The sequence below is a fragment of the Eptesicus fuscus genome, chromosome 14, assembly GCF_027574615.1.
Source record: "Eptesicus fuscus isolate TK198812 chromosome 14, DD_ASM_mEF_20220401, whole genome shotgun sequence".
Classification (NCBI taxonomy): domain Eukaryota; kingdom Metazoa; phylum Chordata; class Mammalia; order Chiroptera; family Vespertilionidae; genus Eptesicus; species Eptesicus fuscus.
Genome location: NC_072486.1, coordinates 82818678 through 82834900, shown reverse-complemented (window position 1 = coordinate 82834900; position 16223 = coordinate 82818678). Strand labels below are relative to the sequence as shown.

Genomic DNA, 16223 nt, shown 5'->3' with positions numbered 1-16223 from the left:
GAGTCTAGGGGGAGAAAGTATTCTTGATCATTTTACAAGTGTCCTTAGTAATGATATTATTCTGGGGTCCACGATATTAGCAAAGTGTGGTAATTCCCCCCCTTTATCTGAGGTTTCGTTCTCCATGGTTTCAGTTTCCTACAGAGAAATTCCCGAAATAAACAATTATTAAGTTTTAAATCACACACCATTCAGAGAAACATAATGAAATGCCACTCTGTCCCACTCGGGATACGGATCACCCCTTGGGCCAGCATGTACACTGGACATTCTAAGAGAGACCGTTCACAATACGTGTATTACAGTGTGTCATTACAACTGTTCTTCGTTATTATCTTCTTACTGTGCCTAATTTATAAATGAAGCGTTACAGAGAGACAGGATGTGCATGTATAAAACAAAAGCATGGTCCATACAGGGTTTGACGCTGTCTGTGTTCAGGTATGGGGGGGGGGGGGGTTTGGAACGCATCCCCTGCAAATAAAGGAGGATGGCTGCACTAAACTAACTGACAGCCTAAGGCAAACTTCTGAAAACAACTAGACTGAGCTGAATGGTATGAAAAATCTAGGCATAAAAGACAAATGTGTACATAAACACATACACACAAAAAATCCTTAAAAAAAACAACCTATGAGTGAAAGATGTTTCAACCCATAGATACATTTTCTGAAGTTTTACCACAATTCAGTATTGGAGAGCACGGAAGAGAAACCAACTCCTATGGAGCACTCTAACCCACACCAAGTCCGAGCCCCACCGCCCTCAGCAGACAAGCCTGCAGGCGTGGCTTCAGGCCATGTGGCCCACACTAGTAACGCCCAGCACAGCAACACTGGCACAAAGGACAACAAAACAAAATCCAACAGGAAAGCATTCGTCTATTCTCCAGTCTCAAAGCTAAGCTACACAGCAACCCTCAGAAAAGGCAAACGCCTGAAATCTAGGCTTCCACAAGATCTCCCAGCTAATCCCAGCAACACCCACTAATCCCAGTAACACCAGCAAAAAGTACAACTCATTTTTAAAGTGTCATTTCTTACACATTCAGAAGCAGAGAACCTATCTGGAAGAAATGTAAAACAAACAGAAATGGGAGCAAATCCAGAATGCAGCCATTAAATTGGAGCCCCAGGTGAGTGCGGGGGGGAAAGGGGGGGGAGGGCTGCCTAGCGCTCACCAGCAGGCTCAATATCGGCCAAACTAGTAGTAAACCCATTTCCACTCCCCATAGCTCCTCTGTTACGAAGTAGAGATTCTGGTTATACCCTAGATCTGGCTGCAGCACTGTATTTTCCAAGATTTGCAAAAATCTATATATGGAACCAAGATGCAGGTGCTGGACCCAATGAGCTCCATGAACTTGACTCCCACAGAAATGACCTCCTCACAGAAGGAAAACCATGTATCTCATCTTGTGGGTGCCCTTTCTGTCCCCTCCTCCTACCCTCATGTCCACCTTCACCCTGTACCTGAGCCTAGGACACCTGCACCACCTTCCAGAAGGAAGTCGCTCCCTTGACCAGAGGGACCAAAACTCCATGAGACATGCACAAAGCCTACAAGGGACTCAGGAAAATTGTGACCCTAGGGTCACCTGCAAACTACAGAGAAGAATGAGGACCAGCCCTTGTCTAGGGGAACCAAACAGCAGAAGGCAGAGGGCTGGGCTGTCCAGGGACTCAGACATGCCTGCTACGCTCTGGGGTGGCTGCCACTGCTGGTCACGTGGTCCAGGAGGAACCATCCTATTCTCTGGATGAATGACCTTTCCCCCCCCAAAAAAAATCCCTCTCCCTATTTGGGGGAGAGGGGTAGTGTCAGGGGAGCAAATGACTGGGAAACATTAGTACATACTGGCAACAACTGACAAGCAACTGAACATCATCCGCACAGCATCCACCCTCATTTGCCAGCATAATCTTAAATGAAAATTAACTATTTTCAAACGCAGCTCCACACCCTTACATGTGCACCCGTTTCTGTTCCTAGGCCTACCCCACCCCACAGGGGAGAGAAACAGGTGAGGGCAGCTGCTCCCCCGCAGTGCTCCTCACTCGTGCCCATGGGCTTCGCAAGAAGTTATTTCATTTTAACGCTTCTCCGTGGCCTGTGTCGCACTGCTGTCCTCCACACGTGTCTCAGGCGGGACCACGCAGGTATAGGTCACTCCTGGGCTTCCTTCCCCTCACTGTGCCCATGTGGCACTGCCTTGGCTCCCGATTTCTCTCAGCAGGTCTAACTTGAAGCATTCCCCTCCGTCTCCTTTCCAATCTGCTGCTTCTGAGTTGAACACTGTCAGGAAGACAAATTCTAAGCTGAACTCCTGACCCCAGAACCGGTAAGGTCACCTCACTTGGAAAGGTCATCAGGGTGGGCCCTAACCCTTGTCACTAGCAGCCTTATTCAAAGGAGCCATCTGCAGAGACGAACCTGCAGCGAGGAAACATGATGTGCAGGCACCTACATGCCGAGGACCCTGAGGCCGCCAGACACTACAGAGGCCTGGCGGGGACTCTTCCTCACAGCCACCCCTTGGGCCAACCTTGGGTTCCCAGCCCCCCAGCACTGTGGTTCTGGCCCTGGGGCCCTGGCACCAGAAAAGACCCACGTACAACAGCTGCTCCCAGACCCCCACTGGCCCCCACGTCTCGGCTGTCACCACATCAGCGCCGTGGTGTCTGACCAAGGACCCAAGGATGCGCTTCAACCACACAGCAGTAGCAGAAACTCTTTATTCCAGGTACACTTTCCAGGGCCGGCCCTCTGTGAGCCGGCCGTCCCATCCCGGGGTCGCCAGCAGCACCTCAAGCTCGGGACCGCTGTCCTCGCTCAACAGCTCCTCGCAGTCCTCGCTGAGCTCCTCCTCGTCCCTGGGGCTGGCCTCATCCTCCTCGCTGGATAGGAACTCCAGCTCCTCACTCGGGAGCTCGGCCTGGCCCCAACTACAGCCCTCGCTCAGCTCATCTTCACTGACGCCCTCGAGCTCCTCACTGGAGATCACCTCCAGTGTGTCACTGTCCCCCTGGCTCGGGGCGTGCTCCGCTGGCTGGTCCCCGCCAGGCTGCTCCAGCTCCTCCCTGGGCTCCAGCTCCTCACTGTCCACCTCCTCGAACCCTGGAGAGCAAAGTGACGCTCACTGCACCACCCGGGCACCGGGCTCAGCGACACAATTAGCTTCCTCCAAAGGCTAAGTTCCCAGGCCTACAGGCCGTATTACCCTCCACTAGCCTCTTCACTCACTAGGGCTCATCACAAAGACAGATGCCAGGATGAAGGGAAAATATGCTGACATGAATAGGCTCTGGAAACAGTTTTGGATTTTCAAGTTTGGCCTTGGCCTTCCGACATGAGAATGCAAGCAAATGAATGCCAGGCTACACCCAGACAGGTCTCCCAGACAGCGAGTCCGGCCGTGACTTCTCTGAGAGCACCAGTTTACTGAGTGCCCTGTAAAAATGAATGAAGATGGTCCCCGACCAAGTGCTCCTCCTCGGGCCAATTAGACAGGTCTCCCAGTCCAGCTCTGGTAGGCCGTCTCTGGCCGTGCCTGGGGAGGGCTGCCACTCGGCGCCTCAGAAGTCGGGCTGCACCGTGCGTCCGTGCTGGTTTGAGTCCACCTCCACCTCTTCTCCCGGGGAGGACGCCTGCCCTCCAGGAGGGTTCAATGTCAGCAGGACCAGGCCCAAGCCCTCCCCGTCAGTAAACATCCTTGCAGCTTGGTTCTCAGGCACAAAACTGTTTACAGCCTGTCCAACACTCTTCACCCTCCATTCTACCTGGGAAGTCTAAGTCGCACGTGAGGTCTGATAACTGACAAATAACTTCAGCTCAGAATGCCTTGTGATAGATCTTGAACTACCATTTTGGAAGCCAGAACAGGAGAGAAAAACAGTCATGTGAAAATTGAAACAAAAAGATAACGTGCTGCTATAAATGGGCATTACAACAGGGCTGAGTCCCGGGAGGCGGGTGCTGATAACCATCCATGGCCGCGCTGCCCGCCGCACGTACCGCCAGCAGGCCGCAGTGTCACTCCAAACATGCAGCAGCCGTGCAGCAGCTCCTCCTGCGGGTAAATCCTGACCGCCTGAAAGTGGAAGTCCCCTAGGACACCTATAAAAATGGATTGAAGAGGTGTCACTGCCACCCCACGCATGGGGACCCGGCAGTCCTGGCGTTAGCACATGGAGTCCAGAATGGCAATGGGACCGGCCACCTCCTAAACTGGGCTCTGAGGCCAACAGAAGAAATTGCCACCAAAATGTGCCCTGTGTCCACAAGCTATAACCCGTCTAAATGAAAAAAACACAGGCACATAAAGGTTCCTTTATATACACAAGTCACATAGTTTGGAAGATGTAAGTGAAGAGATTCAAACAGCTGACGGTAGGTGAAAGGGCATGTTACTCATTCACAGGTAATTCTCATCTCTGCATCTCCTTTCCCTAGAAAGACCTGCTCAGGGGAATCACGTCAGTGAGGAGGCTGAGACTGGCCTGTCAGACGTTCTCCCAAGGAGAACCCAATCTGCTCACACTTCACTTCCTCGGGCCTCCTCCCTTCCACGCTTTTGTTTAAAAAATCTTGAGACATAAAAAACAAAATAAAATCACAAGACACAAATCGTGCTGAAGAAGTCCCAGGCTTACAGGGTCCTTCCTTCTCTGCTGTATCCACCTGGTGTGCCTGGTGCACCCAAGCCCAAGGAGGCCAAAGGGCAGGCCCGGCCCTAACACGGGGTGACACTCCCTGCTCCCCAAAGCACCCCGCCAAGGTTTGTGCTGACACACAGAGGAAATTTCAGAAGGGACAGAGAATTACGGTCACCTACAGCAGGGGTGGGGAACATCGGGCCCACAGGCCACATGAAACACGCCAAATCATTTGGTGTGGCCCTGGCCAAGGCATTAGGGGTGAGCTGATTAAATATTTGACAAAACAGAGCAGGCTATTTATTTGTAACGTACGGCCTGAGAATGATGTTATAAACATTAATGGCCCTGGGCAGAAACAAGGTTCCCCAATCATGGCTCACAGGGAGGCAGTCCAAGCCACATTTGACAGTTAAGGCAGCAGGAACTACAGCAAGTCTTCACAAGAGTCACACAGTGGGCCCCACCTCCGAACATTCCTCTGCTTTGCTTTCACTGTTCCATTTGTCAATTAAAAGGCTCCTAAGTAAATATTTATACAGATATCACGTAAGCTACTTTCTTACAGCCAGGCCACATCACAGCAGAACAAGGAAGTCTCTGAATCCCCATCAGCCCTGAGCACAAGGAAGCCCACACCACCGAGAAGGCCCAGCACCTACCGGCCTCAGAAGCGAGTTGCTCCTCCTCGAGCAGAGAGGGCAGGGGCTGTTTGGTCCCATCAAAACCAGGCTCCAGAAGAACGGGGTTCACACAGGATGTGCTTCCCCTCAATGAGCCAAAAGAAGAAAATGACAGTGGAGGAACTGTGCCCTGCCTCCCCGGTCACCTAGCACAGGCGCTCCACCGCAGTAACGAGTGTCCCAGCACCGCCTGGGTCTCAGACACTCCTGGACACGGAGGTGACGGGACAAGCCACCCTCCGGCTCTGAAACAGCGGGAACGGCTCAGCTCCGCTAGAAACACCATCCTCTGGACCAAGGTCGGTGTGCAGCCCTGACTCACCACAACACACCCCACCCCCCGCACTGAGAACACAAGCCAGCAGAGATCCACGGTCCTCCGCACAGCGCGCTGTGACTCGGGCTTCCACCAGAACAACGCTGAGTTCAGCTCCCACGGAACAGGAGAGCATTTCCAAGCCCGGGCACCTGGGCACCTGTCTCATTCAGGCGGCAAAACGAAGTTAATTATAAAGGAATGCATAAAAACCTGCACTATGTTAATGTGCAAGGTAAAAACTCAGAAAAGTCCCCGGGAAGAGGAAAGAGACCATTAGGATTCCTAAATGACAAGTCAGATGACAAGATACAACAGTGTTAAACAGAAAAGGCACCACCAGTCCTCCTGTGAGTCATGGTGACACCAAGTAGACAGCAACCCTGACAATGAACTTACCAAAGAAGTCGAATGAAAACGGGTCCCTTCCACCAAAAAATTCCCTGAACACATCATCTGGGTTCCGGAATGTGAAGCCGAACTCGAACGGGTTGTCGAAGTGACTTCCACCTGCACAAGCACAGCACACTCGCTCATCAGTTCTTGTCCACAGAACCTTATCAAATTTCAAGACCTTAAAAAGTATCCCATAAACCTGAGGCCTAACATTCAAAACCATAGCCCCGCCCTGACTCAGGTGACATGTTTGGACTTGTGTTCTAGAAGGTCCCATCAGAAATGTGGCTCCCCTTCCTTCCCCACCATCTCTCAATGTGTCATTAGCACACCCTCTCTCACCAGGTTTATTTTTTGTTAGGGAACTTCGTGTAAACCAAGTGTGTGTCCACATTTACTCTCAACCTTTCTAGGGTTGGTTTGGAGCCTCGATTCCAAACGTACACCACAGACGCGCTGGCCAGGAGGCTGTCAGCTGGAGCATTCGCCCATACACCAAAAGATGACAAGCTGATTCCGTGAGGGCGCGTGCCCAGGTTCTGGGTTCGATCCCTGGTTGTAGCGTGTAAAAGAGGCAACCAATCGATGTTCTTCTTTCTCTCAGGTGAGAATAAAAAAATAAAAATACACCTGTCTAGCCTTACCACAAGAGCTAGTGATTTTAGTTTTTCAGTAGACCTATTTTTAATCCCCAAGGATATTTTGACATAAAGCAGGTGGTGATGTGGGTGTACAAACTCACAACATAGTATTTCATGTGTAGTCTAACAAAAGCCTCCTAATAGGCTATAGAAACACTGTCAATATGTCCTTCCACTCCCACTCAGCCCAGGGGGCTTCGTCTGTACTTACTGAAACCTGACTGTCCCAGCGAGCTAACCAATTCCAAAACCTTTTGTTGCCAATCAACATTTACATACCTCCACCTCCACCTCCACCATTTAATCCTTCTTTGCCATATCTGTCATAGATGTCCCGTTTTTTAGCTGTAAATTTAAAAAGAAAAGTCAATAAAACCAAGTTCCCGTGCCATCCAAGTCCAATAGATAAAGTTTTCCAAGTTGCAAGTCAAAAACACAGTTCTGTGTTCACTATTAGTGATAAGGAGTTGGGACCAGCTTACTTTAAATGACAAGGGGGGTACAGGGAAAATCTAAGTACAGCTCTCCATACTCAGATAACTAATAATTATGAAGTTTATAACATGATTATAAACATTAAATATTTCACTTTACCACCCAGAGAGACCACGTGTGCTACATTACATCATATCACCAAGTAACAAAATGATTCCTAGAAGTGATGGTAGGAACTGAAAGCAAGAAAAGGAACCTGCCCTGACCTACAACCTAGCCAAGCCTTTCAAGACATGCAACTTTCCTGTCCTCATTACTTTCTAGAATGAAAGGAATGACAATGTAGCCCTATTTACACAGCAACCCTGTAGGTTCTTCTGATGTACCACCACGTGTTCTCCAAAACCGTGCAGTGAAATGCAGGGCTGTGGGGAAGCCAGGCACAGGAGCAAACCACTCCCAGCCAGGTTTGGGAACCAAAGTCCTGCTAAGAACAATAGCTGTACCTGTGAAGGGGGCTCCCAGCAGCCTGGCTGGGGTTCAAGGCTGCATAAGAGACCATGAAAATTGCACACTCCATCAAAAAAAAAAAAAAAAAGGGAGCAACAAGCTTGGCTGGTGTGCTCAGTGGTTGCACCTCGACCCATGCACCAACAGGTCGCCGATTCGAGTCCCAGTCAGGGCACATACCTAGGTTGCATGCTCAGTTCCTGGTAGGAGGCAGCCAATCAATGTAACTCTCTCACTCCCTTCCTGTCTCTAAAAGTCAATTTGCCGGGGGGGGGGGGGGGGGGGGGGGGGGGGGGGAGGGGATTATTTTTTTATTGATTTCAGGGAGGGGAAGGGAGAAATATCAATGATGAAAGAGAATCATTGATCAGCTGCCTCCTGCATGACCCCTACTGGGGAATCAATGCTGCAAGCGGGCATGTGCCCTTGACCAGAATCAAACCTGGAACCCTTCGGTCTGCAGGCCGACACCCTACCCACTGAGCCAAACCAACTAGGGCTAAAAATCAACTGTTTAAAAAAAAAAATTTTTTTTTTTAAAAAGAGGCCTGGCCGGTGTGGCTCAGTAGTTAAACGACAGGGCACATGCCGAGTTGTGGGGTCAGTCTGTTTCTGCCTATCACTCTCCCTTCCTCTCTGAAAAATAAAAAGAGGGCAATGAAGTTTTAACGGGGGTTTAAAGATCCTCTTTCTGCGAATTCTGAGTTTGAGCTAATGTTCCTGGCCTAAGAAACCCACAAAAGAGACACAGGTCCCCTGTGTTCATGTTAGTCCAGCTCAAAAGCTGGACCATCAGTTTAAGACCTTAATGCTGCATTATATAGTAAGACTAGTGGCCCGGTGCACGAAATTCATGCGGGCGGAGGGGAGGATGTCCCTTAGCCTGGTCTGCACCCTCTCCAATCTGGGACCCCTCAAAGGATGTCCTACTGCCAATTTACAGGGATCGGGTTTAAACCGGCAGTTGGACATCCCTCTCACAATCCAGGACTGCTGGCTCCTAACTGCTAACCTGCCTGCCTGCCTGATTGCCCCTAACCACTCTGCCTGCCGGCCTGCTCACCCCCAACTGACCCCCCCCCCCCGCCAGCCTGCTCGCCCCCGCCAGTCTGACACCCTCAACTGCCCCCCCATACCAGTGTGCTCGCCCCCAACTGGCCCCCTGCTGACCTGCTCGCCCCCAACTGGCCCCCCTGCTTATCTGCTCACCCCCAACTGCCCTCCCCCGCTGGCCTGATCACCCCCACCAGCCCCCCCCCCCCCCCCCACTGCCGTCCCATCCTGGTCTGATCACCCACAACTGCCCTCCCTTCTTGGCCTCTAACCACCTCTACCTCGGTCCTGCCACCATGGCTTTGTTCAGAAGAATGTCCGGAAGGTCTCTTGGAAGGTCTCCCAGTCTAATTAGCGTATTACCCTTTTATTAGTATAGATAGAGGCCTGGTGCACAGGTGGGGGCCGGCTGGTTTGCCCTGAAGGGTGTCCCAGATCAGGGTGGGGGTTCCCTTGGGGCATGGGGCGGCCTAGGCGAGGGGCCTGTGGTGGTTTGCAGGCCGGCCACACCCCCATGGGGTGAGGGTCCCCACTGGAGGGGCGTGGCCAGCCTGGGTGAGGGGCTGATGGCCGTTTGCAGGCTGGCCACGTCCCCAGTGACAAAGGCCCCCCAGCCCATCCTTGAGTGGAAGCCAGGTTGGGTGGGAAGCTTGGCTTCCTCCATCGCCGGGGGCAACCCAAGCCTCCTGCTCACTCCAGCTCCGTGGCCGCCGCCATCTTTGTTGGGTTAATTTGCATACTTGCTCCTGATTGGCTGGTGGGCGTAGCAGAAAGATGGTCAATTTGCATGTTTCCCTTTATTAGCGTAGATGGCTGACAGGCATCCGTGTTCTTGTGCTTTCATAAGTAACCGAAGTTACTTGTGAAATTAGATGCCTGGGCCTTCCTTTAAAATAAAGAAGGGAGGCACTAATGGATACAAGGTGCTCCCATATCAGTAACTGCTGACATGGTTGATGGTAAAATGGGGTTTGTCCCAACATAAAAAATGACTTTCAATTGTGACCCCAGCCCTAGACGGCCTGGCTCAGTGGATAGAGTGTCAGCCTGCAGACTGAAGAGCCCCAGATTCGATTCCAGCCAAGGGCACATGCTTGGGTTGCAGGCTCACTCCCCAGTAGGGAGTGTGCAGGAGGCAGCCGATCAATGATTCTCTCTCATCATTGATGTTTTTATCTCTCACTCCTTCTCCATTCCTCTCTGAAATCAATAAAGAAATATCCTATCTAATAAAGAGGGAATATGCTAATTGACCCGCACGCCATCACAAATATGGCTGCACCCACAGCCAATAGGAGGCAATATGCTAATTTACTGTCCCACCCTCAAAGATGGCGGCACCCACAGTCAATAAGGAGGGGATATGCTAAATTGACTGTCACACCCTCAAAGATGGCAGTGCCCACAGTCACAGACTGGTGGCGCCCAGTCCCCTCAGCCCCACCGGGGCAAGCAAGTGCGCTGCAAGGCCGGGCCCACCCCCAGGCAGACCCAGCCATTCCGTGTGCCTACCTCCATAGTCCCCCAGTCCCCTCAGCCCCCCAGGGCCGGCCCGAGGTGCAGGCAAGCCTTGGATGGCAGCTGCCCAGCTGACACCCCAAGCGCAGGCATGCCTCAGATGTCGGCTGCCCTGCCGCCCAGAGCCGGCCACCAGGCAAGCAGAGGTCGCCTCCCGCCCCTGAGGGCTCCCGGACTGCGAGAGGAGGCAGGCCAGGCTGAGGGACCCCCCTCCAGTGCATGAATTTCCATGCACCGGGCCTCTAGTATTTAACCCTTTGCACTCGCTTGCTTTTTTCTCAAGCTGCTACTGATGCTAACCGTGTCGAGTCACACTCGACATCCGAGTGCAAAAGGTTAATAATAAAAAAAATTAGTGACCCTGACCTATGCAGACACGTGGAGCTGGCATCCACCCCGTGGTCAGTGAATCAGCCTCTACCCTTTCAAATGCCTCCACCTTGACTCACACTAGGTTATCTAGTATTGCTTCCTGGCAAGGCTGACCAGTGGTTTTCCGGATTCCTTATAGAGTTCCACTACCCCAGAACCCAGACACGTCTCCTCTTCACCAAGAACTGTGGACTGGATTTTGTTAGCAGCTAAGCTTTAGCATGACTCATGAAACTAGGCGAATGGACCTGACTTCCATTAGCACTCAATACCTATGCTCTCGACCGACCGGGGTCCAACCTTATGAGGAAAGTCGAAAGTCGTCTTCTCGGGCACCCACTGCCCAGTGAGGTCTTGCCCTGGGGTCACTTACCATCAGAGAGCACCTCATACGCCTCAGCTACTTGTTTGAATTTCCTCTCCGCTTCTTCTTTATTCTCAGGATTTTTATCTGGGTGCCACTTCAATGCCAGTTTCCGATACCTTCAAAGAGTAAAAAGGTATTGATCACAACCAAAGTCCAAAAATCCAATAGTCTCTGAAACAGAATGAGACAAGAAAATGGCTTCAGAGCTACAAACTCCCATTTTCATTCAGAACCAAATTAAGTAGCTCTAAAACCCAGAGAACGTAATACACACCGATCTCTATCAGTAGAAAAGTGTTAACTTGCGAGGACGAAGTGTGCACAGCATGGGCCCAGATGTGAGTCTGAGACGGCCCTGCTCACTGAGCACTAAAAGGCTGCCGTACGACTGTCCTCCTGCCCTCACATTCTCGTTCCTCACAGGGAGGCAGTCTCAGCCACAGCAGTCATGTAGTCCATGTCTTCTTCAAAGCCATCCCATTCTGGAGGTAAGTCTATGGCCAAGGTCACACAGTTCCAAGGGGTCAAGTAACATGAAAATCACATGCTTTTTAAATTTTAAAATATCCTGCCATGGCAGGTGTTCCCCATGGTTAGAGCACATGTGCCTGCAGATGGAAAAGTCAATGGTTTAATTCCAATCAAGGGCATGTACCTGGACTGCAGGTTGATCCCTGGCCTCAGTCAGGGCATGTGTGGGAGGCAACCAATCGATGTGTCTCCCTCACATGGATGCTTCCCCCTTTCTTTCTCCCTCTCTCCCTCCCTCTCCACTCTCTAAAAATCAATGGGAAAATATCCTCTCGTGAGGATTAACAAAACAAACAAACAAATCCTGTCTAATACTAGCTAAATGTAAGTAGCATATACTTAGTATGAGGACATTAAATGGGGAGGGAGGGTGCCCTTTAAAATCTAAGACCAGAACAAGAACCTGGTAATCCTCTTAACATGTGGCAAGTTATTATCATGACGCTTTATTCTCACATCTCGTGGATCTGATCATGGAGAAGCTGACCCAACCCTTTAAAGGGCTTCAGCCCTCCATAAAAAATGACAGAGCACTCGGAGAACTGGAGAGAAGAGCCGATTCAAGCCATGCGAGGATGAGAAAATGCACCCACACAGGTAGGTTCGACTGCATGTTGAGTCAAGGCCTACGGAGTGTAGGGTCCTGGGCTTGAGCAGCAGGAGCAGGGGCCACCACGAGGAGGGCCTGTGAGCACACACAGTACTGAGGGTTTTCTCAGGGGGAGGACAGCCTCACAATTTTCCCAATCATCTCACATGAACAAGGATAAGTCCACAGAATGGACTGTTCTAAGAACATACACCACCCATGGCTGCAATTTTCTTCATTAAAAATAAATGAGGCTAGCCCTAGCCAGTTTGGCTCAGTGGATAGAGCGTCAGCCTGTGGACTGAGGGGTCCTGGGTTGATTCCAGTCAAGGGCACAGGTTGTGGGCTCAATCTCCAGTACGGGGCGTGCAGGAGGCAGCCGACCAATGATTCTCTCTCTCTCTCTCCCTCTCCTTTTCTCTCTAAAATCAATAAAAATATATTAAAATAAATAAGGCTAAATCAAATCTGTCAATATTTATTCTTTCAGCTGCACAACACAAAATGGGAACATCTTGTTCCTTTTAAAAGTACTAGCATTTTCTAAATTCGTATATCAGTCACCCTGGGACCCTGATGTCCCATGCTCACAAGCAACTGAACCCTTTATGTTAACATCTAATGATGCCCTGGCCGAGGGCTCAGTTGGTTAGAGCATCAGCCTGATACGCCAAGGTTGTGGGTTCCTCAGGGCACATACAAGTAGCAACCAATGAATGCATAAGTAGAACAAATTGATGTTTACGCGCCCCCCTCTCTCTCTCTCAAAAAATCAGCATTTTTCTCAATCCCTTAAGATTTTGCTTCCCAACAATTATCGTCAGCAGTTTGGCTCAAATTAGCTCACAAAAATTATCAAAAACAACAACAAGCCAAAACCGGTTTGGCTCAGTGGATAGAGCATCGGCCTGCGGACTGAAGGGTCCCAGGTTCGATTCCGGTCAAGGGCATGTATCTTGGTTGCGGGCACATCCCCAGTAGGGGGTGTGCAAGAGGCAGCTGATCGATGTTTCTCTCTCATCGATGTTTCTAACTCTATCCCTCTCTCTTCCTCTCTGTAAAAAAAAAAAAAATCAATAAAATATATTTTAAAAAAACAACAACAACAACAACAACAAAACATCTTAATGAATAAATTAGATCCAAGTCACAGTCAGAGGCGCAGGCTGCGGTCTCCCAACAATGGGGATTTTCAGACCCCACGGGATGCTTGTGGCACCACACTCCCCAAGTGCCAAGTCAACTCCATTTCAAAGTCCTATGCCAGGCTCTCTGGGATTATCTCACATCCTCAGGAAGTTTCTGACCCACTTCCAGCAGAAACAGAATCCACTGCCCCAAGGGAAGAAACAGAGGAAACCATGCGACCTAATCCCTCCCTCCCACCCCGGCCCCCATCTGGGCATGCAAACAATGACTGTTCTACTACACTGAATGCCATTTTTATAGGCAGTACAGAGCTATACTGTCCAACCGCACAGACGATTTCAGAAAGACAATTACTTACGCCTTTTTAATGTCCTCGGCGGAGGCATGTCTCTGCACGCCTAGAACTTCATAGTAATCCACCATGTTTTACAGGCTGTTGGAACGAGTCCTGCTATTAGAAATCCAGGGTCAGTGACATCAGGGCAGGGAACAGCGGATTTCCCAACTTTTTTACCTCATGGCACATAAACTAATTACTAAAATTCTGCAGCACACCAAAACATATTTTGCAACCTGACAAAAAAAATAGGTATAATTTTGATTCATTCACACTGGATGGCTATGGTGTTGGCGGCTGACATGTTTTTATTTGACAATCTAAGCAGAAAGAGGTAGTGCCCCTCACTACACAGGCTGGTATTGCATTTCTAAAAGTTTTTGTGGCACACCAGTTGAAAATCGCCAACCTAAACGAAATAAAACTAACAGGTGACTTGCCAGAGACATGGTGCCCACCTGAGCAGCAGCAACTGACAGGCCCCTGGAGAGCATCCTGCTTTCTCGCCTCAACATGCTCAGAAGCTTGTCGCCTCGTCCCTTATTTGCGTCCCGTGTCAGGCACTGGGCAGCACACTGGGGCCACCAGGAAAAAGAGTGCCTCGCCCAGAGGATCGGCAGCATGGAACCACACACCTTGGCCTCCCCACATCCTGGGAGGGAAAGGGGGGCCATCTTTGATTAAGGGCCATCAGTGTGAACAACTAACTAACATGAAATTCAGAAAAAAATGTATAACCTCAAATACACCAATGAAAGTTCCAAATATTAAATGTTTAAGAAACCAACAGAACAGACTACAAATTTGCCACTTAGATTACTAAAATATGGCCCTCGCTGGTCTGGCTCAGTAGATAGAGCATCGGCCTGCGAACCAAAGGGTCCCAGGTTTGATTCTGGTCAAGGGCACATGCCCCGGTTGCGGGCTCGATCCCCAAGAGGGGGTGAGCTGGAGGCAGCCAATCCATGGTTCGCTCTCATCACAGATGTTTCTCCCTCTCCCTCTCCCTTCTTCTCTGAAACCAATAAAAATATATTTTTTAAAAACAGAATAGTAAAATATGTATTTCCCAAGTAGAATCCCACAATGTTTTTTAAATTACCAATTAGCCCAGCCAACATGACTCAGTGGTTGAGCATTGACCTGTGAACCAGGAAGTCACAGTTAAGTTCCCAGTCAGGACACATGCCTGGGTTGCGGGCTCTGATCGATGATTCTCTCTCATCATTAATGTTTCTGTCTTTCCCTCTCCCTTTCTCTGACATCAAAAAAATATGTATTTTTTTAAAAATTACAAATTAGCCCTAACCGGTGTGGCTCAGTGGATAGAGCGTCGGCCTGCGGACTCAAGGGTCCTGGGTTCGATTCCGGTCAAGGGCATGCACCTTGGTTGCGGGCACATCCCCAGTAGGGAGTGTGCAAGAGGCAGCTAATCGATGTGTGTCTCTCTCATCAATGTTTCTAACTCTCTATCCCTCTCCCTTCCTCTCTGTAAAAAATCAATAAAATATATATTTTTTTAAATTACAAATTAGGGGGAGAAAATGATATGGTTACTATTTTCTTGTAATTCCTCCAACCTGGCATTCAAGTCCAACTAGCTGAGAGGCACACACCAAATGTGGCACAACAGTTAGTGGAAGGCATGTCTGGGTCCAAGGTTGTTCACTGTAGTTTTTTCCATTTTTTAAATATGTTCAACATAAGGTATTAGGGAAACTGTTTTAAATGCAATCAATTAAAAGATATGGGAGTGAGCCAACTATTATAAAAGTTTTTCTCACTGGTAGTTACATCATTCAAAGCACAGTGGTCAGCAGTGAGAACGTTAAGTCCAACCTGGAAATGACTCCCCACAAAAGAGATAGCCATTCTTATGACCAGAGGCCCAGCAACCTGAAATCTTCAGGAATTAAAAACATGGCCATCAGCCACAATAGTGCAGCAGCAGCCAGAAAGCAGCAGAAAACCAGCATCCCTTCAGCTCTACTCAAAAGACTAAGGATACACTTGGCTACATGCACTTGGAGCTGCTGTTGCCGCGGGTCTGCGGGCAGTCTTAGCAGTGACAGACAGGGAATGATGCCAGCCCACTGTCACAACGAGAGAGACACCTCTGCACAAAGCTCCCACTGCAGAGGTCATCTGGTGTGTCAAGGCCATGCTTAGGTATTTTTGCTACCATTTCAAAGCCCAGACCCAGGTTCTCTAAGTCCCAATTGCTCGCCTTATATTTGCAATAAGTACGACGTTTGTGCAAATGATTATGGTTTTGTGGCAGCCAGATCCTCAAGGCAGTTGGTACAGCCATGGGAAGATGGGTGGAAGAAAGCCTTGCCTACCAGGTGGTAAGTACGTGATTGCTCAACCACCTACCATCCCCCTGGGAGATTCCTGCCCCCGGGCACTCCTGTGAGCATGGCCAATTGGACACAGGCAGCCCTCCAAGGCTGGTGCTTTGATTCTTTCTAAACGAAGACCACCCCATGAAGAAAATTCAAGTGAACTGAGTGAGACCAATCACCGATCGCACCCTGCTACCCGTTTTGCCAATGCTGACCCTTCTCTAATCCCTTGTCCAGCCCTGGCCAGCTCCCACCCAACACCTGAAGCATCCTCTTACTTAAAATCAAGAGCCAGCCTCCCCCATTAGCTTCCCAAGAGACATTTT

The 16223-nt window shown here is 49.9% G+C and overlaps 1 protein-coding gene across 14 annotated transcripts in view; it reads right to left on the bottom strand.

Moving 5' to 3' along the window:
• Positions 1 to 16223, bottom strand: part of DNAJB6 (DnaJ heat shock protein family (Hsp40) member B6) — a 55413-nt gene that overhangs the window by 27729 nt on the left and 11461 nt on the right. For 4 of the 14 annotated variants that reach the window (XR_008558180.1, XM_054726658.1, XM_054726662.1 and 1 more), the window contains exons 2-5: positions 13574 to 13666; positions 10953 to 11062; positions 6971 to 7036; positions 6054 to 6164 (exon numbers count right to left, since the gene is read on the bottom strand). Coding sequence is in view for 13 of the 14 variants with exons in the window: in XM_054726658.1 (XP_054582633.1) it covers positions 6054 to 6164; positions 6971 to 7036; positions 10953 to 11062; positions 13574 to 13638 (352 nt within the window). In the remaining variant the exon portion in view is untranslated. Of the gene's footprint in view, positions 1 to 2721; positions 3118 to 4014; positions 4117 to 6053; positions 6165 to 6970; positions 7037 to 10952; positions 11063 to 13573; positions 13667 to 16223 lie in introns of those variants that run through there. The other 10 variants (XM_054726659.1, XM_054726660.1, XM_054726661.1 and 7 more) reach the window with 6 other exon arrangements.